Source organism: Lissotriton vulgaris, chromosome 3_1, assembly GCF_964263255.1.
Source record: "Lissotriton vulgaris chromosome 3_1, aLisVul1.2, whole genome shotgun sequence".
Taxonomy (NCBI): Eukaryota; Metazoa; Chordata; class Amphibia; order Caudata; family Salamandridae; genus Lissotriton; species Lissotriton vulgaris.
The window spans coordinates 350,724,379-350,744,727 of NC_141689.1; the positions used below are offsets into that span (position 1 = coordinate 350,724,379).

Genomic DNA, 20,349 nt, shown 5'->3' on the forward strand with positions numbered 1-20,349 from the left:
CTGCTGGGTTTGCTCCTTCTCATGATATCCTGGATCAATATTTTGACAATCTTGAGCTTCTCTGGCTCAGTAACTGGCACCGGGAGTACCTGGACAAACCCTTTTCCAAGGAGGAGATAATGGCAGGCCATAGTTTGCCTGGCGATAAGGCTCCAGGCTCTGATGGGCTACCTACTTCCTTCTATAAGACCTTCGCTCCCCTCCTCATTACACACCTTGCTGCTATGTCTAAAGACTCCTTCGAATGCGGTCACTTTCCTTCATCGCTTCGTGAGTCCCTGTTGACCCTTCTCTTGAAACCGGGCAAGACCCCCGAGCTTCTTGATTCTGAACGCCCAATGTCGCTCATCAATACCGACAATAAAATATTTGCCAAGTTATTGGCCTCCCGCCTCCTTTCTCTTATGCCCCTGATTGCCCGTCCTGACCAGTCCGGTTTCATCCCTGGTCGTGCCACATCGCATAACCTTCTAACTATATTTGCTGTTCTCCACCAGATTAACCCTGCTCTTCCGGCCATGGTGGCCCTTTTAGATGCCACCAAAGCCTTTGATACTCTCAAGTGGCCTTTCCTCCTTTATCTTCTTCCCCGCTTAGGCTTCAGCCCGGTATTTCTGCGCAAAGTTTACCTCCTTTATTCCCTCTTTTCGGCTCACCTTCATATTAATGGTCAGATGTTGGAAGCAATCCCCGTTTCTAGGGGAACCAGGCAGGGGTGCCCACTCTCACCTATGCTTTTCGCAGTGGCGATGGAACCCCCTTCCCGCCCGGCTCAGGCAACACCACACTCAAAGGAGCTTTGGGTTCACAGCCTGAGCGCTGGTCGTCTATATGTATGCGGACGATGTCACACTCTATGGCCGCAACCACCAATAAAATCTCGGTTCCATGGTCCGCAACGTAGTGCGAATCGGAGGCCTGTCCGGGGTGCAGGTCAACTGGGGCAAATCCATTCTTTTTTCTCTGACACACACCACTGTTCCCTTCACCCCGGACTACCCACGTGTGGGCCTCTGGACCTACTAGGTACGTGGGCATCTGGTTCAGCAGAGACACGGACAAACTTTGGAGGGCTAACTTCGGCCGAGCAGTCGACTGGCTGAAGACAAAAAATCCTCTCTGGAGGCGCATACCTCTGTCTCTGGCGGGACGCATAGCCATCGTCAAGATGGTGGTGCTCCCGAAGTTTCTATACTTATTCCTCAACATCCCCATTCCACTCGCGGCTCATTTCTTTCAGACGCTTCGCTCTGTTGTCTGGGCATCAGCCTAGAATCACATATGAACTTCTCACACTTCCCCTAACATGTGGTGGGCTGGGTGCCCTGGATTTCAAATGATATGCCCTCAGTGCCAAAGCCAGCTTTCTTCATTTCGGGTTACATACGACGCCCTTCCAGCCTCATGTAGCTGTTGAAGCTGACCTTGCGACCCCCTTGCCGCTCCAGGCGGCCGTCTTTGCCCCCGCAAAACCTCCAGACTCTGCGCTGAGCCTGGGATGGCCTTCGGAAATTCTCTGCTTCTAGCCAGCTCTCCGCTAATTCCATGCACATCGCATATCATCCAGCATTCCATTCCCTGCATACTTGCCTGGAGCTCTCCAATCTCTACCTGTCAGCGACTTCTTTTCTCTTCCAATCAAATCAGGCCCCTTGGATACTCTGTTCTAATACCAACTTAGAGCGGCCTGTCGGGAACTGCACTCCACATTTCCACAGCCTCCTCCCTCGATGGCCACTTTCGACCTTGGATACGCCTCCGCCTCTCCTCATGGTCTCCAAACGTTGCCCCCTTACACTGGGGGCTTCCCCAATCTCCGCCGACCGGACGTACGTTGCTTGAAATGAGGACCTGGGCACCAACCTCTCTCCGGAGACCTGGCTGTACTGTTGCAGGCAGACCAAATGACTGTCCCCTAACTACCGTCTGCGCCTCCTACATTTTAAATATTTGCATATATTATACCGCTCTCCTGCCCAGTTGCATAGAATAGGCCTTGTCTCCAGTGATGGATGTCTTTGTTGCTCTGCTCCCGCTGCCGACTTCTCATCTCGCATGGGTGTGTCCAGAGTTTTCTACATTTTGTAACGATGTGTGCACTGCCATCACTGAGATTACTTCCACACCAGTCTTACCTGACCGGTTGCTCTGCCTTTTAGGCTTTGTGAAACACTGTCTAGACACCTCCCGTAGGCTCACTGCTATACTGTTTGTACTTGCGCAACGAAGGGTAGCCATGCATGGGGGTTGCCGCCTGTAGGAAGGTGGATATCGGACTATGGTTACCCCCAACTTTTTGCCTGGTGTTTTGCTGGTTTTTCGACTTAGTTGACCTGGGACCCTGCTATTCAGGGCCCCAGGCCCATTGCTCTCTCTGTAAAATGGATTCCATGTACCTTGGGTACATATCTAATTGGATACTGAGTCACCTTATCAGTCCCTAAACAGCATACCTTAGGTATCCAGGGCATGGGTGCACCCAGGGCCTACCAGGGGCTGCAGCATGTATTACGCCACCCCTGGCTGGCCATCCAAATCTGACAACTGGCTGCACGGCAGCTGGGGCAAGGTGGTGTAATCACCCTTTGCTTTAGATATAGTAGTCCTATATCTAACCCTAAAATGGACACATTTATTTCTATCAGTCACTCCTATGGCAGGCCTTAACAATCCTGAAAGCAGAGTGCTTGGAATTATGTGAGATGGTGCTCTGGCATGAGCTGAGCCCGTTTGCAGCTTACGGAACCAAGTCCTAATAGCTGTTCCATGATAACGCGTACCATATACTCTTAAGTGCATTATAATCCTCGCTGTTATTTGCTATCTTTGGTATCGCTTTATCAAAACATGTCGAGTAAGGTGTCATACGAATTGGAATACTAACCCCTCGCCAATTCTGGCGACGAGGTTAGCATTCCACCCTTCTAGAAGGACACAACATGTATGTAACTGAGAACCCCGGTTAAAGCTAACTCGAGCCTCAGCATCACAAAATGGATGCTGCCACCACAGACACAAGTCTGACCTCCTGCTGCTGGGAGTCCTTCCAGCGAGGAGAGCTTGGACAAAGGGTTCCTGTCAGGGGCGGTGCTAGCACCATCCCAGACAGGGTTTTGTGTATCCCAGGTAGGCAGGGCTGAGAGGAAGGTGACTACAAGTGGCACCCCGGTGCTCACTGTGCATATGCCGGCCTGAACCAGTTCCAGGGGCACACCAGCCCCTGAGCTGGGGAAAGTCCGGACAAGGGAGAGGGGTGTAACCACCCCCCTCCTGGTCCCACCCATGGGCAGGACCTAGTCGCGTGCCAGCCCCTTTTCTTAGGATAAAGGTAGGAGCAGGCCCCCTTCCCAAATTAGATCATTCTGAATCTTGACTACTTTCCACGAAAGGACTCTTGACTATTTCTGAAGACTCTCCCTTGTGGCTAAGGAGTAGCCAGCCTGCACCCGCAGGCACCACCTAAGCATCGCGGTTTGCTGTAAGTCCATCCTCCGGATCAAGACTGCCCAGCTCGACGAGACCCGGATTCCCTGGCATCTCTGACCTCTACCTGCATCATCAGCCCAGCTGAGATTCGTGGGTGTGACGAGACCTGAAGGGACCGGCCATCTTCAAAACTGCACAACGCTTAACCAGCACGACCGCCGAGGGATCCTCGAGTGAGTGCTTTGGGGTTTGAGAAGCCCTAACCCTGAGCAGCTCCAGCACCGAAGTCCAGCCCCCAGCATCCACGAGATCTGCGTGGGGCCCTTCTGCTCTTTGCTGCTCACCGCATTGTCCGGTCACTTGCCTGCTGGCTAGTGGCCCTCCTGACGACGCACCACGACGATTACACCGCTGGTCTGGTTGCTCCAGACTGGCCCTTGCTCCCTTCCACGAGAGGAGCCCCCCGGACCCTCCTGGTCCACTCCAGACACTATCTTGACTCCACCGCGTGGGCTTGACTTTGCCAAGGTTTGTTGCCCCCAATCCTGGGTCCAGCATCGCCGACAGCAGACACCTTCGTGGGACAGCTCGTACCTCCAGCCTGGTCGCCGACAACGCCTCCTGGTACGAGGGACAGCAGAGTCCAGCGTCGCCCACTCACCTGGTCGAGGTGACTTCATCCGGTGCCATCCTGGTGCCCACCTAATCACTGGCTATTGTTAAAGAACTGAGTCCCCTCTGCTTTCAGGTCGTCTCCATCATCGATCCTTGGATCACTCTGGACATCTTCACTGGTCGCCTGCCAGCAACAACTTCTTTCAGGCTCCATAGACTTCAACGAGGATTCCCGACGTCTTTTGAACCCTATGCAGCCGCAGCCCCTGGGCTAGGTAACCAGAGCATTTCGGTGCTCCAACGTAGGTTCACTATCTAAGTGTCCAGATCCTTTGTCGTTTTCAGTCTATCTAGTCGGATTCGTCCGATAACAGTAACTTTACGAATACTAGCATCCATAGACTTTGTCCCGCATCCCGCGTAAGAGTGCACACTCTGCACCCGATCTCCCTAGGCCTCCTGCTCCTAACCTTAGGGTTCAGTAGTGTTGTCCTAGCGATCCTGAAGCCTATAGATCTTGTTACTTACCTGCTAGTATTTCGCATTCCACTTTTAGTGTATATGGTCTTTCGTGCCCCTCGGGCATTTGTGTAAATTGTGCAACTTAAAGTATTTTCTTAAGAGTTTTGTTGTGTGCTTAGCTCCCTGACTCATAAAGAGATCAGGGTAGACTTGTTATAAATAAATATCCTTTATTTTCATAACAACTTGTGTGGTGTCCTTTCACTTGGTGTTCAAGGGGTATATGTGATGGTATAACAGCTGGCTTAACACGCCCTCTAGAGTTTAGCCTAAAGACTGCTCTTGTCCACACTACTAGGATAGCTGGTCTATAAGGTTGACTTACAACCAATCATCAATAAGGGTCGTTTGGTATGATACACAGTGATCACTAGAATAGTGAGCACTATATATCAGGCCAACTTCTCACACCGCCCCACGCCCAAGGTTGGCGTTTGGCTGGAGGATGCTGCACGTTGTCAGACGCTCCTGTCCGAATTCTGGGACCGCACGCCAGCAACCAGTCGGCCGCATGATATCTGGGGACCCTTTGTCTCATATCGCCAGCGCACCTCGCCCTTAGCGTCCTTCCCCGCGCTCCCCGCCAGCTCCTCACCCGCAGCGGCCGCCGGTGCTGGATCGTAGATGTCACTATGCTCACTATTGCCTCTCTTTGGCCATTCCAACACATACTCTGCCCCTTCAGACACCCTACCTGGCCACTCACGCTCCATACATTGCTGTTTCTCCTCATGCACTGATGTGGACTATCTTTATGCAATTGTTTTTATGATTAATGCATCAGCCGTGCCTTCTCTTACTATTAGGCGGAATTCCCGCCTGTATACCTTGTAACTGGATGTGCACGTTTTTTCAATAAAGTTCTTTTTAAAAAATCCAACAAAAAAAACGTAAAGGACCTCTAAGGGTGGCACAATACGTGCTGCAGTATGAGAGAAACAAGGACCCCCTGAACCATGAATAGCACAATTCCTAGGACAGGGATAAACGCTTGAAAATTATCACTCCTAAGCAATCTAAGATTTATAAACCAATAAACAAATTCAAAGTTTGGCACAAGTTAATTAGTGAAGTCTAAATCATCAAAAAAATCAAAAAGAGTTGTACATAATTTTTAATAATGGTTAAAAAATCCCAACTAAGGCGATTAACACAATACATACAATGTTAAACATTAAAAAACATCTGACATAATCATTCAATTTTACATCAAAAGGTTAGAGGTGGCAAAATCTTTTATTTCTTTATCGACTCACGTTTCGACGTATTAACGCCTTCTTCAGGAGTAGCCACACAATATTCTTTTTTGAATCCGAACGATTCTGACCCCCTGGATTTCTACACTTTTTCACAGGCAACAAGAGCGACGTTTGATTGTATCCATATACAGATCTAATAGTTCTTGGTATAATTCTTAATATAGGTTTCAAGATGTCCTATATTCGGTGGTCAAAGACTCAACTTAACTGATGTTTCCTATCTTGCGTGTAGTCAAGGATGTCACTACCGCTTATTAACTCTGTCTCAAAGTGATAGAGGTGTAGAATATTAGTTACTGTCTTCGTAGGATACAAGACCGCTGTCACTTTCCATCGCTACAAGGTTAATGCGAACTTGGCGAAAAAATGGATAAATGGGTACTTAAAAGTTTCATAATTGTCGTGAAGTCCTGCAAATATTTATCTGCACTTTTAAAAGCGATAGGGGGACATCAATTCCGTTAGCATATATGATAATATGCAATCTGATAGAGCAACAGAGTTCCTTAAAAGAGCCCTTTCAGATAGTTAAAAGCAGCATTGTCAAATGGTAATCCGCCTGTCTTATTCGATCTCAATATATTCTGATATGATTTATACGGATCGTAATGGCTTCCGCGGGGTATTGGCGTTTTCAGGATCAGGAAACAATATGTGCTGCAGCCATTTGAGGCCTTCCCTAGTCACAGTGCCGTGGTACCCAAGGTACCTTTTACAAGGGCCGCAGCCAGAGTCTGTGGGTGAGCAAATCCGGTGCTCACAGGAGTCTAAGTCTGGTTTGGAAAGGCAAAGCAGGTCCTCCGGGTTCTTGGGGGCTGCAGGACACATCGGGATTTTGCTGCAGCAGGTCAAGGATGGGACAGGCCGGTTTCTTCTTGTCTGAAGAGGCAAGTTTCAGGTTTGCCCCTAAATACTCAATTTATGTTTGTTACAAGTAGGTACAGGTCGGGACCAATGGGTACCTTCCTTGGGGTGGGTATATCCCCTAAATTGCTACCCTACAATGGGAGGGGGCTTAAGCCTCAATCTGGTTGGCTGGGTCCCCCCATCTTCAAGATGGTGTGGACTGAGTTGTGCTTCACCTCGCCTTTCCTACCTGACGGTTGGGGTTGGCAAAGGTGGGCTCACCTCTCCCTCTAACTTGGTGTTCCTGCTGATTTCCCGCCCAAAGTGGTGGTCAGAACTGGTGGGGGCCAGTTGCTGGAAGCAGCAAATGGCTGGGGCAGCTTACAAAGGTGGAAAGCCTTTAAAGCTTCCCCTTTGTGGACCCAGCCCATTCTGGCACTTCGTCCCAGGATGTGCTTTGTTTTAAGACCCTGAGAACGGAAGGCTCTCAACCCCAGGATTCCAGAAACATGTCTGGTGGTGACAGCTAGCAAGCAAGGAATGCGCTCGATGGCCACCTTGGCCAAGAGGGCCATGACTTCTTGTTGGAGATCGCAAAGTGATCCCCCTGTCCAGCCGCGCGGGAACAACGTCCGCGGCCGCGCGGAGGTTGGATCTGCACAGTCTTTTGGCTGAACGAACGTGTCAGGGCAGCCCCTTCGGTGTCCACGAAATGAACAAAAAGCAGCCTTGGCCGTGCGCGTGGCAGAGAGACCCAAGGACTTGGCCGTAGCCCGGGAGTCCTTAAAACGCTCCAGCGCACTATCTGCTTTATCCCCGAACAGGAGGGTACCATCAAAAGGCATGTCCATAAGGGAACTCTGAACATCCCCTGAAAACCCAGTGAACCGTAACCAGGCGTGAAGAAAGAGGGTTTACTGTGGTGGAAATCGTCCTATCCAAAGAGTCTGCGGTGTCCAGTCCACACCGGATGGCGAACTTTGCTGTATCCTTCCCCTCAGCCCGAGCTTGGGAAAGCACTGCCCGAACTTCCTCCGGACACTGAGGCAGTGCGTGCACAACCGTGTCCCACACAGCATGAGAGTTGTGGCCCAAGAGGCATGCAGTGGTTCAGCGACCGCAGCCCTAAGCTGGCAGAGGAAACCAGTGTCTTGCCAAACTGTTCCAGGAATCTATCACTAACGTGTCTCTTTAGCTAGTATGTACCCAGTGTCTGGATTAATGTAGATTTGTTTCTGCTTAGAATCCAGCTTTTCCTGCATAATGTCCAGGATCGGTTCCGGAGACTTTTGATGAGGATCCTTTGTTTTCGGCACCGAGTTCTGGATCAGTCTTTTTAATCCTTTGAAGTCGAAGATTTCTGTGCAGAAGGTAGTTTTTCTCTACTCAGTCCGAGCCAGAAAGCTTGTCTGTTTGTTTTGATGTTGAGCCAGAGGGCGGGCGTTGGAAGCAGTCTCTCTATGCCGACCATAGCCAGAAGCCAGTGGTGGCAAAGGGGCTTTGTTACTTAGGGCACCCTGTCCCGTTGGAACGTCTTCTCAGAATATATATGGGGTGTGTTCAATGTTCTGCCGCTGCATGTCTCTTCGTCGAGCCAGACGATCCCTCAAATTCTTCTTCGATCGGAGAGATCGACAAGAGTTACAATATTCTTCCTTGTGCTCTGGTGAGAGGGACAAGTTGCAGACTTTATGCAGTTTGGTGTGGGGATACTTGGAGTAGCACCAAGGACAAAATTGAAACTGAGTCCGTTCCATCGGCAGAAGACTGGATAAAAAAGTTGACCAGTGCAAATGCCCCAACAATGACTTCGACAGAGTTTTCCTATGTTTTTGACAATCAGAGAATGGTGAAGCACGTATGAAACAATACTGACGAGGGTACAGTGGGTTGCGCTCCGAGGGGATCCCGAAGAAAGGTTTCGAACCGGAGCACCGCAAACCATGTCCGAACCAGATGGCGGAAAGAAAACAATCTAACAAAGGAGTCGATGCCCATGAGCACTATCACCGAAAGGAGAAGTCACCTTACCTTGTGACTGGAAAATACTTCTTCGAAGAAAAACAACTTGAAAACATCCGGACCCAACACTGGATGGCAGAAGTATGGAAAGTATGTGTATCTACTGCAACAAACGCAATATTTTATAGACTCAACAGTTGAAATTCAGAAACTAAAGTCAGAAAAACATACAACTGGCCAGTACAATGACAAAAATCATAATTCAAGTGGTGTATAGTTACATATGGAAAACCAATTAAACACATCCTGATTTATACATACACAATTAAAATGAACTGCTAATACAGCATTTGTATAACTTTTTTAATGTAGTACTTACATCAGTAGACGCAGTCAGGACTTTTGAAAGTATGACTCTGGCTAATCCATCTCGACTGTAGTCCAAACTAGAAACCGTCAGCTTTAGCAAGTGGTCTTGGTTTTTCAATGAACAAAGATTAAGAAGACTTTCAAGAAAAATGGTGGTAACAGAAAATTAATATTAGTTACAAGATAGTCAGACAGCAACACAAAACATCTTTCATTTATGTTTGACTCAATCTAATTGATTTTGTGAAATATATACCTACCATTGAAATACATTGCACTTTTCAAGCATTTTGACTCCATGGGGGTGACATGAGAGTGTACCAACAAATAGGAAGTAGTGCTGACTAAGTGTGTTTAACAATCCATTGTTCTGAAGGCTGCGCTCAGATTTGAGGCCAGAAGAGGAGTTGAGCCACTGCACAATATCTTTGACTAGCTCTTCGAGGTATGCTTGCCCATCCTGAACACAAAAAGCAAAAAATTTAATTATTCAATAATAGTAGATCATTATCTGTAAAGTATACATAATTTTAGCTACATTAAGAATGTTGACCATTTTCCCTAACCCATTCGAAATTGATAGTGGATAGGTGTCTATCTAGGAAAAATAAAAGCATCACTGAGAAACAATATCTGTGATTTCATTTCAAAAGTCATGCAAGTACCGGAACTTTTTCATATAACAATCTAGCACAAAAAACACAGAGGAGGGCAACAAGGATTACACCTGCAAATTCTTTCTGTAATCAGTAAAATCAAAGTTTTAAAATATCAGATTGTCCCAAAACAATTTTACCTATTATGCCCTTGTAGTGCATGAATCTAAACTATGTGAATTATTTCGATGGAATGCTACTTAGCCTCGAAAATCAAGTTTTTTTAGGTCGAGCATTTGAGGCCTCTTCCATATACTTTAGTATATATTTATTATATACTTATATGTACTTTGTGGGCTCTGGAGATCAGCCCTAGGACTCGTCTACTTCCTCTTAGGGACTTTGTTTCTGTTCAGCTGCCTCTAATTAACTAACTGTTGTAGGAGAGTAGGGTCTGCAATCCTATGATCACCCAGATTTTTTGCTTTTTGTTTCACTGGTTTACGACTTTCTCTGGCTGTGGGCCTGCCAATCAGACCCACAGCCTAGCTGTTCTCTCAATAAATTACAACATGTAACCTAGGTGCATTTACCAATTGGTACTGGGCCACCTTATCAGACCCTGTAACTCAGGGCATAGGTGTACCCAGGTCCTACCAGGGGCTGAAGCATGTATTATGCCACCCCTGGATGGCCATCTAAATCTGACACAACTGGCTGCACGACAGCTGGGGCAAGGTGGTGTAATCACCCTTTGCTATAGATATAGTATACCTATATCTAACCCTAAAATGGACACACAGATTCCTATCAGTCACTCCTATGGCAGGCCTTGACAATCCTGAAGGCAGAGTGCTTGGAATCGTGTGAGATGGTGCTCTGGCATGAGCTGAGCCCGTTTGCAGCTTGCGGAACCAAGTCCTAATAGCTGTTCCATGATAACGCATACCATATACTCTTAAGTGCATTATAATCCTCGCGGTTAAATGCTATCTTTGGTATCGCTTTATCAAAACATGTCGAGTAAGGTGTCATACGAATTGGAATACTAACCCCTCGCCAATTCTGGCGATGGGGTTAGCATTCCACCCTTCTAGAGGGACACGACATGTATGTAACTGTGAACCCCGGTTAAAGTTAACTCAAGCCTCAGCATCACAAAATGGATGCTGCCACCACAGACACGAGTCTGACCCCCTGCAGCTGGGAGTCCTTCCAGCGAGGGGAGCTTGGACAAAGGGTTTCCTGTCAGGGGCGGTGCCAGCACCATCCCAGACAGGGTTTTGTGTATCCTGGGTAGGCAGGGCTTTACATGAAGATGACTGCAAGTGGCACCCCGGTACTCACTACGCATCTGCCGGCTAGAACCAGTTCCAGGGGCACACCAGCCCCTGGCCTGGGGAAAGTCCGGCATGGGAGAGGGGTGTATCCACCCCCCTTCCTGGTCCCACCCCTAGGGCAGGACCTAGTCGCGTACCCACCCCTTTCTTTAGGATAAAGGCAGGAGCGGGGACCCTTCCAAATTAGATCATCTTTGAATCAAGAAACTACTTTCTACGAAAGGAACTCTCGACTTCTTCTCAAGATTTCTCCCTTGTGGCTAAGGAGTAGTCACCCTGCATCCGCAGGCACCATCTAAGAACTCTGCGGTTTGCTGCACGTCCTTCCTCCGGAATCCGACTGACCAGCTCGACGAGACCCAGCTTCCCTGGCATCTCTGACCTCTACCTACCTCTACAGCTAAGCTGAGAACCGTAGATGCCACGAGACCTCGAGGGACCGGCCATCATCAGAACTGCACGACTTCTATCCAGCACGACCGCCGAGGGATCCTCTGGTGAGTGCTTTGGGGTCCGAGAAGCCCCGACCCTGAGCAGCTCCAGCACCGAAGTCCAGCCTCCACGAGATCTGCGTGGGGCCCTTCTGCTTTTTGCTGCTCACCGCGTTGTCTGGCTACTAGCCCGCTGGCTTGTGGCCTTCCCGACGACGACCGACGACATCACCGCTGCTGGTCTGGTTGCTCCAGACTGGCCCTTGCTCCCTTCCAAAAGAGGAGCACCCCGGACCCTCCTGGTCCACTCCTGACGCCATTTTAGGTCCACCGCGTGGGCTTGAATTTGCCAAGACTTGTTGCCCCAATCCTGGGTCCAGCGACGTCGACAGCATCAACCATCGTGGGACAGCTCGCACCTCCATCCTGGTCGCCGACAACGCCTCCTGGTCCGTGAGACTGCAGAGCCCAGCGTCGCCCACTCACTTGACACACTCTGCACCCGAGTCCCCTAGGCCTCATACTAGTAATCTGAAGGTTCAGTAACGTAGTCCTAGCGATTCCAAAGCCTATTAGTATAGTACTTACCTGCTAGTAATTTCGCATTCCACTTTTAGAGTATATGGTTTTTCGTGCCCCTCGGGCATTTGTGTAAATTGTGCAACTTGAAGTATTTTCGTCAGTTCTTAGACACAGATTTTCCGCTTTCCGATTTTCCGCGCTAGAAATGCTTTTAAGTATGTTAAAAACCAACACTGGTGCCATTGAAACTAGGGCCTTGAAAGGGGATGACCTTAACCCTAGATATCGGTTCGCAGAACGGGGAGGATGGGTGGGCCGGTAAGGAATCTTATACTAACTACTGTTTCTTACGGATATATCGTTACCGAAGGTAAGTAACTTGTTCATCTGAAAGAAACAGGTTAGTATTAGATTCCTTACCTTAGAATAGATACCCCAGCAATACCAACCCCGGAGGTGGGTCTGCGAACCAATAATCACACCAGAAAGTCCTGGAGGACGGAACGGCCAAAGAAGCCATCCCTCCGGACTTGGCTTCCCAGGCAGTAGTTTCTTGCAAACATGTGCAGCGAGGCCCACGTAGCTGCCGGACAAATGTCCTGCAAGGGGACTCCCCGGCCCAGGGCAGTAGTAGCCGCCGTGGCCCGAGTGGAATGGGCCCTCAGCCCAACAGGAGGCTACTTCTTTGCCAAGAAGTAACAAGCCTTGATACACAAGACGACCCACCGAGAGATGGTCCGCTTGTGTACCGCCCATCCCTGCTTAGCGGCCACGTAACCAACAAAGAGTTGGTCATCCACCCGGAACTGGCGTGTGCGATCCAGATAGAATGAATAACACAATAGAAAAATTTTCCTGAAGGAGTTATTCCATAATATTTCTACAATTTGTCAAATATTGTCACAGCTGTGAACATGAATTTCAAAGCACTCGAGAGATACATACAATTCATTAGCTATTTTATTGCCTTATGTCAAATTGTATTTCATTTGCATACATATAAATCATATGACATTCCATATACGGCAACACAAAAGATGTACTGTTACTCAGTTCTTTGACATGTACAGTACTTACTGACACTTTTTGTCTACAATATGGATAGTATTTACATATCTACCATATATACACATTGTTCGACAACTATATACACATTTAAGTCCAGGGATTCTATTTACAAAGAAGTGTCGTATCGTCGACGTTTCGGTCTCATATCATACAAATCACCGAGACCATCATCAGGACACGTGTTGCACCATGAACCTAGCACGAAATGATATACAACCAATCAGAATTACATATATATACATACTCTCGAGAACACAATATGAATAGTCTGCTCACACCAATCTACTAAGTGTCAAAACATTGTGCCAAGGGATTAAAAACCTATATATACACCTATATACACCAATATAACCATGTGGTCATGCCCCAAAATGACATGCACCCACACCTCAAGTGAATAAATCCAATATATACACCAAGATACTTACAACAGTGTTACTTCTCTATTCCTACATGACAGAAAACGACAAGAGAACCATCCATTAGGAATATGCTACTTCCCAGTATGCATCTGTTCTAGGCATGAAGGGCTGCTGACATTCATATCTGTGCATAGATCGCCGCCTAGTGTTGGGTCCGGATGATTGCACATTGTTGTCCTGGAAGAGTCTTCGAAGTATCACGAGATAGGTGGCTCCTCCCCTGGACTACAGTGCGCATGGGCATCCTCTCCATTCCCAGATTGTTTTTCGCCATTGTGGCAGAGATGGAGTGTAAAACTGAAAGTGATGACCATGCCTGAAAATGATTCTGAGAGCTACAGCTGCGACAGGCACCGGGGAGGAGGGCGGGCGATATGAATGTCAGCAGCCCTTCATGCCAAGAACAGATGCATACTGGTAAGTAGCATATTCCGTTCGAGGCATGAGGGCTGCTGAATTCATATCTGTGCATAGAATAATGCAAATGCTACTTACCAGTATGCATCTGTTCTTGGCATGTAGGGCTGCTGACATTCATATCTGTGCATAGATCGCCGCCTAGTGTTGGGTCCGGATGATTGCACATTGTTGTCCTGGAAGAGTCTTCGAAGTATCACGAGTTAGGTGGCTCCTCCCCTGGACTACAGTGCGCATGGGCATCGACTCCATCCCCAGATTGTTTTTAGCCATTGTGGCCAAGATGGAGTGAAACTCAGTGAATGATGACCATGCCATGAAATGATATGTGAACGCTGCAGCTGCTACAGGCGCCGGGGAGGAGGGCGGGCGATATGAATGTCAGCAGCCCTACATGCCAAGAACAGATGCATACTGGTAAGTAGCATTTGCAGTTCGAGGCATGTGGGCTGCTGAATTCATATCTGTGCATAGAATACATAGCAGTCCCTCCATTAGCGGCGGCCGCCCGTGCCAGCTGCAGCAGTTTGGAAAAGTGTCTTGAGAACAGCCTGCCCTACAGCTGCCTGCTGTTTGGAGTGCACGTCTACACAGTAATGCTTAGTAAATGTATGTGTGGTAGACCATGTGGCTGCTCTACATATGTCCTCTAAGGGAATGTTTCCAAGGAAAGCCATAGAGGCCCCCAACTTTTTGGTGGAGTGGGCTCTCGGTGGAATGGTAATAGTGCGTTTTGCCTTTGCATAGCAGATTTGAATACATTTCACGATCCACCTAGCAATACCAGCCTTGGAAATAGGGTTACCCTTGTGATGTGGCGCAAACGCAACAAAAAGCTGCTTAGTCTTTCTAAAATCCTTGGTCCTATCAATGTAATACATTAGGGCCCGTTTAACGTCAAGGGTGTGGAGCATCCGCTCCGCCAGTGACTCTGGATTTTGTAAGAACACCGGCAACTCAATGGTTTGGTTGATGTGGAACTGAGACACAACCTTGGGTAGAAATTTAGGGTTAGTGCGGAGCACTACCCTGTTTGAATGAACTTGGAAGAAAGGCTCTTGGATTGTGAGGGCTTGCAGTTCACTAACCCTCCGTAGCGATGTAATTGCTACAAGGAATCTAGTGGATCAATGTTGTGGTTTGCGCAATAGATGACAAAACGTTTCCATTTTGCCGCATAACATGCTCTAGTAATGGGCTTCCTTGCCTCCCGAATGATGTCCATGCAATTGGGAGGAAGGTTGAGGTAGCCAAACTCTAGGACTTCAGGAGCCAGATCGCCAGGTTGAGCTGTTGCGGATCTGGGTGCTGAATGTCGCCATGGCTCTGCGTAAGAAGGCTGGGTGTGAGATGAAGCCTTTGATGCGGTACCACTGAGAGTTCCAGAAACGTGGTGTACCATGGTTGGCGAGCCCACGTTGGAGCAACTAGGACGAGAGTCATCGAGTGCTGCCTGAGCTTGCGCGCCACCAGCGGTATCAGAGGTGCTGGGGGAGAAGCGTACGCAAATCTGCCTGACCAGTTCATCCACATCGCATTGCCCTGCGATTGCGGGTGTGGGAACCTGGCGGCGAAGCTTTGGCATTTTGTGTTCTCCCTTGTGACGAACAGGTCGATCTCTGGATGACCCCACCTTTGGAAGTACGGTTGGAGTACTGATGGATGTATCTCCCACTCGTGCATTTGGTGGCTGTGCCTGCTGAGCAGGTCCGCCATTTGATTGTCCTTGCCTGGGAGATGTTCTGCCATGAGGAAAATGTTCCTCTGAATGGCCCACTTCCACATGCTCTGAGCCAGATGAGACAGCTGCGGAGAGTGTGTGCCCCCCTGTTTCTGAATGTAGTACATGGCTGTCATGTTGTCCGTCCGGATCAATACGACCTTGTTGCACAGATGTACTTTGAATGCCTTTAAGGCCATGAAGATTGCCATCAGTTCCAGTACATTGATGTGCATCTTCCTTTGCTGTAGTGTCCATAGTCCCTGCACCATGTATTGGAGTACATGCGCTCCCCAACCCTGGAGAGAAGCTTCCTGCGTCAGGATGATCTGCGGCACAGGCTCTTGAAACGGTCGGCCCTTGCAAAGGTTTCGTGGATTCCACCAATGTAGAGAGTTGTATGCCCGACCGCTCACCAACACTAGGTCTTTTAACTGACCGTGAGCCTGAGTCCACTGACGTGCTAAGCACTCCTGAAGCGGACGCATATGTAGTCTCGCGTGTGGGACTATGGAGATGCAGGAGGCCATCATGCCTATCAACTGCATGAACACTCTCGCTGGAAGCGAGTGTTGAGGTCTGAATCTTTGGATCAGCGACTGAATGCTGTTGACTCTCACTGAATTCGGCTGCGCAGTGGCCGCCAGAGTGTTTATAGTCGCACCCAGATACTGCCGTATGTGGGCGGGCTGGAGATGTGATTTTGGATAATTCAGTGAGAAACCCAGATCGTGCAGAAGGTGAATGGTGTGGGACACGTGGTCGGCGAACTGCTGGGCCAACTTCGCTTGAATGAGCCAGTCGTCCAGATAGGGGTAGACGTGGATGTTTTGACGTCTCAGATGCGCCGCCACCGTCGCTAGGCACTTTGTGAAGACCCTCGGCGCTGTGGTGACCCCAAAAGGCAAAACCTTGAACTGGTAGTGCTGGTTTTGAATGGTGAACCTGAGGTACTTTCTGTGTGAAGGATGCAGTGGAATGTGAAAGTACGCATCCTTGAGGTCCAGAGTGGCCAGGAAGTCCCCTTGCCGAAGCAGTGGGAGAACCTGCTGCAGCGTGAGCATATGGAAATGTTCCGACAGAATGTAAAAGTTTAGAGGTTTGAGGTCTAGGATGGGCCTGAGGGATCAGTCCTTCTTTAGAATCAGAAAGTACAGGGAGTAAACTCCCGTACCTTGTTCTTGCAGGGGCACGAGCTCTATTGCTCCTTTTTGCAGCATGACGTTGACTTCCTGCTGCAACAAGTGCAAGTGCTTGCCGGACATAGGAGGACGGCTCTTTGGGGGTATGTTGGGTGGAGTGGATGTGAGCTCCAGACAATAACCATATTGGATAAGAGATCTGACGCACCTGTCCGTGGTGATGGACTTCCACACGGGCAGGAACTGCTGGAGTCTGCCCCCGACCGGTGTTGCGTGGTCGGGGGGCAGTGACAAGGCGTCACTGTTTGTTGGCGGTGGAGGACCTGGAGCTGTTATTACCACGTCCTCTGCCTTTGACGTTGTTGCCACAAGCCCTCGAGGTGCCTCTATTATTGGAGCGACGAAAGGAACCACCCCGAAACTGCTGTGATTGCAAGGCACCCATAGACTTAGCAGTGTTGGTGTCCTTTTTCATTTTCTCGAGGGTGGTATCGACTTCTGGGCCAAACAGGTGGTCTGGGTTGACAGTTTGGTTGAGGATGGTAGTTTGAATGTCTGGTTTGAAACCGGATATTCTGAGCCATGCATGCCTACGCAGTAGAACGCAAGTGTTTATCGCTCTTGAGGCGGTGTCAGCCACATCCAGAGCGCACTTAATTGAAGCATTGGTGATAAGCTTCCCCTCCTGTATCAACATCTCAGCTGCTTCCTTATACTGCTCTGGCAGGTGTTGTAGAAGGGTGTCTAGAGTGTCGTAGTGTGCCCTGTCGTAACGCGCAAGCAGCGCCTGTGTGTTGGATATGCGCCATATGTTGGCTGCCTGCGCAGCAACACGCTTCCCCGAAGCCTCAAATACTTTTGATTCCTTGTCTGGGGGAGGAGCATCACCCGTAGTCTGTGAGTTCGCTCTTTTGCGAGCATTGGAGACAACCAAGGAATCCAGAGGCAACTGTCCTTTGATGTATGTTGAATTAGTGGGCGCTGCCTTGTACTTTTTGTCAATACGTGGGTTGACGACTCTTGCTCGGGTGGGCTCCTTGAAGACCTCTGGCGCATGTTTCAACACCCCTTTTAGCATAGGCAAAGTCTTCACAGTTTTTTCAGCGACTGAAAAGGTGTCAAAAACAAAATCGACGTCTACTGGGTCAGCATGGAGATCGACGTCATGGTTGGCTGCCGCCCTTTCAATTAGAGCATTGAAAGCTGCAGAGTCCTCAGTTGGGGAAGTTTTTGCTGAAAAGAGCTGAGGCTCCTGTCCTGAATGCGGGTCCCCAGGGTCGCCACCAGCAGACCAAGGCTCAGTCACATCCTCTGGGTCCCAGTAGACTGGGTAGGCATACTCATCCTCGTCGTTACCATCACCCTCCTCAACATTAGAATGAGTGGGTGAAAGTTCATGGCCTTGAGGTGATGCAGGCTTCAAAGGTATTTACAACAAGGGGTGGTGAGGGACAGAGTCTCTGAATTAAGCAGAAAGCTCTCACCCAGTCAAGAGATCAGGGCTAGATCCAACACCGTTTTTTAGCTCACTGCACCATCCCAGTTTCAGAACCTGACTGTATGCAAATTAGTCTGTTCCTGTCCCAGTGCATGATGGGAACAGGGCAAACCAAACTACAAAAGCCAATTCTTACACTGGGAAGGAAACAAGCTCCCGGGGACCGGTTTCTGGCATTACAGCCGTCTTCGGCCCGGTTTGCTTGAATCCTGATGGTGCAATGAGCAAGGGTCTCACATCTGAGAATACCCTTCCACGCTTAGGGTGGACAAAAATATTTACAACAAGGGGTGGTGAGGGACAGAGTCTCTGAATTAAGCAGAAAGCTCTCACCCAGTCAAGAGATCAGGGCTAGATCCAACACCGTTTTTTAGCTCACTGCACCATCCCAGTTTCAGAACCTGACTGTATGCAAATTAGTCTGTTCCTGTCCCAGTGCATGATGGGAACAGGGCAAACCAAACTACAAAAGCCAATTCTTACACTGGGAAGGAAACAAGCTCCCGGGGACCGGTTTCTGGCATTACAGCCGTCTTCGGCCCGGTTTGCTTGAATCCTGATGGTGCAATGAGCAAGGGTCTCACATCTGAGAATACCCTTCCACGCTTAGGGTGGACAAAAATATTTACAACAAGGGGTGGTGAGGGACAGAGTCTCTGAATTAAGCAGAAAGCTCTCACCCAGTCAAGAGATCAGGGCTAGATCCAACACCGTTTTTTAGCTCACTGCACCATCCCAGTTTCAGAACCTGACTGTATGCAAATTAGTCTGTTCCTGTCCCAGTGCATGATGGGAACAGGGCAAACCAAACTACAAAAGCCAATTCTTACACTGGGAAGGAAACAAGCTCCCGGGGACCGGTTTCTGGCATTACAGCCGTCTTCGGCCCGGTTTGCTTGAATCCTGATGGTGCAATGAGCAAGGGTCTCACATCTGAGAATACCCTTCCACGCTTAGGGTGGACAAAAATATTTACAACAAGGGGTGGTGAGGGACAGAGTCTCTGAATTAAGCAGAAAGCTCTCACCCAGTCAAGAGATCAGGGCTAGATCCAACACCGTTTTTTAGCTCACTGCACCATCCCAGTTTCAGAACCTGACTGTATGCAAATTAGTCTGTTCCTGTCCCAGTGCATGATGGGAACAGGGCAAACCAAACTACAAAAGCCAATTCTTACACTGGGAAGGAAACAAGCTCCCGGGGACCGGTTTCTGGCGTAGTTTAGTCTGCCCTGTTCCCATGATGCACTGGGCCAGGGACAGACTGATTTGCATATAGCCAGGTTCTGAGCTGGGATGGGGCAGTGAGATAAATAACGGTGATGGATCAAGCCCTGATCTTTGGACTGGGTAAGAGTGGTCTGTTTAACTCGGACACTCTGTTCATCACCACCCCCTTTTTGTAAATCGTTTTTGGCCACTATAGGTGTGGCAGGGTATACTCAGACATGAGTCCCTTTCTCACTGCTCCATCAGGATTCAAGCAAGCCGGGCCGAAGAAGGCTGAAATGCCAGAAACCGGTCCCCGGTAGCTTGTCTCCTTTCTGGTGAAGAATTGGCTTGGTAGTTTAGTCTGCCCTGTTCCCATGATGCACTGGGCCAGGGACAGACTGATTTGCATATAGCCAGGTTCTGAGCTGGGATGGGGCAGTGAGATAAATAACGGTGATGGATCAAGCCCTGATCTTTGGACTGGGTAAGAGTGGTCTGTTTAACTCGGACACTCTGTTCATCACCACCCCCTTTTTGTAAATCGTTTTTGGCCACTATAGGTGTGGCAGGGTATACTCAGACATGAGTCCCTTTCTCACTGCTCCATCAGGATTCAAGCAAGCCGGGCCGAAGAAGGCTGAAATGCCAGAAACCGGTCCCCGGTAGCTTGTCTCCTTTCTGGTGAAGAATTGGCTTGGTAGTTTAGTCTGCCCTGTTCCCATGATGCACTGGGCCAGGGACAGACTGATTTGCATATAGCCAGGTTCTGAGCTGGGATGGGGCAGTGAGATAAATAACGGTGATGGATCAAGCCCTGATCTTTGGACTGGGTAAGAGTGGTCTGTTTAACTCGGACACTCTGTTCATCACCACCCCCTTTTTGTAAATCGTTTTTGGCCACTATAGGTGTGGCAGGGTATACTCAGACATGAGTCCCTTTCTCACTGCTCCATCAGGATTCAAGCAAGCCGGGCCGAAGAAGG

At 49.0% G+C, this 20,349-nt stretch overlaps 1 protein-coding gene across 2 annotated transcripts in view; it reads right to left on the bottom strand.

The window, feature by feature from the left end:
- The window catches only part of RICTOR (RPTOR independent companion of MTOR complex 2), a 1,569,237-nt gene that overhangs the window by 967,843 nt on the left and 581,045 nt on the right, over window positions 1-20,349 (bottom strand). For both annotated transcript variants that reach the window (XM_086960557.1, XM_086960556.1), the window contains exons 21-22: window positions 9,260-9,459; window positions 9,010-9,136 (exon numbers count right to left, since the gene is read on the bottom strand). In XM_086960557.1, the coding sequence (XP_086816683.1) occupies window positions 9,010-9,136; window positions 9,260-9,459 (327 nt within the window). The remainder of the gene's footprint in view (window positions 1-9,009; window positions 9,137-9,259; window positions 9,460-20,349) is intronic.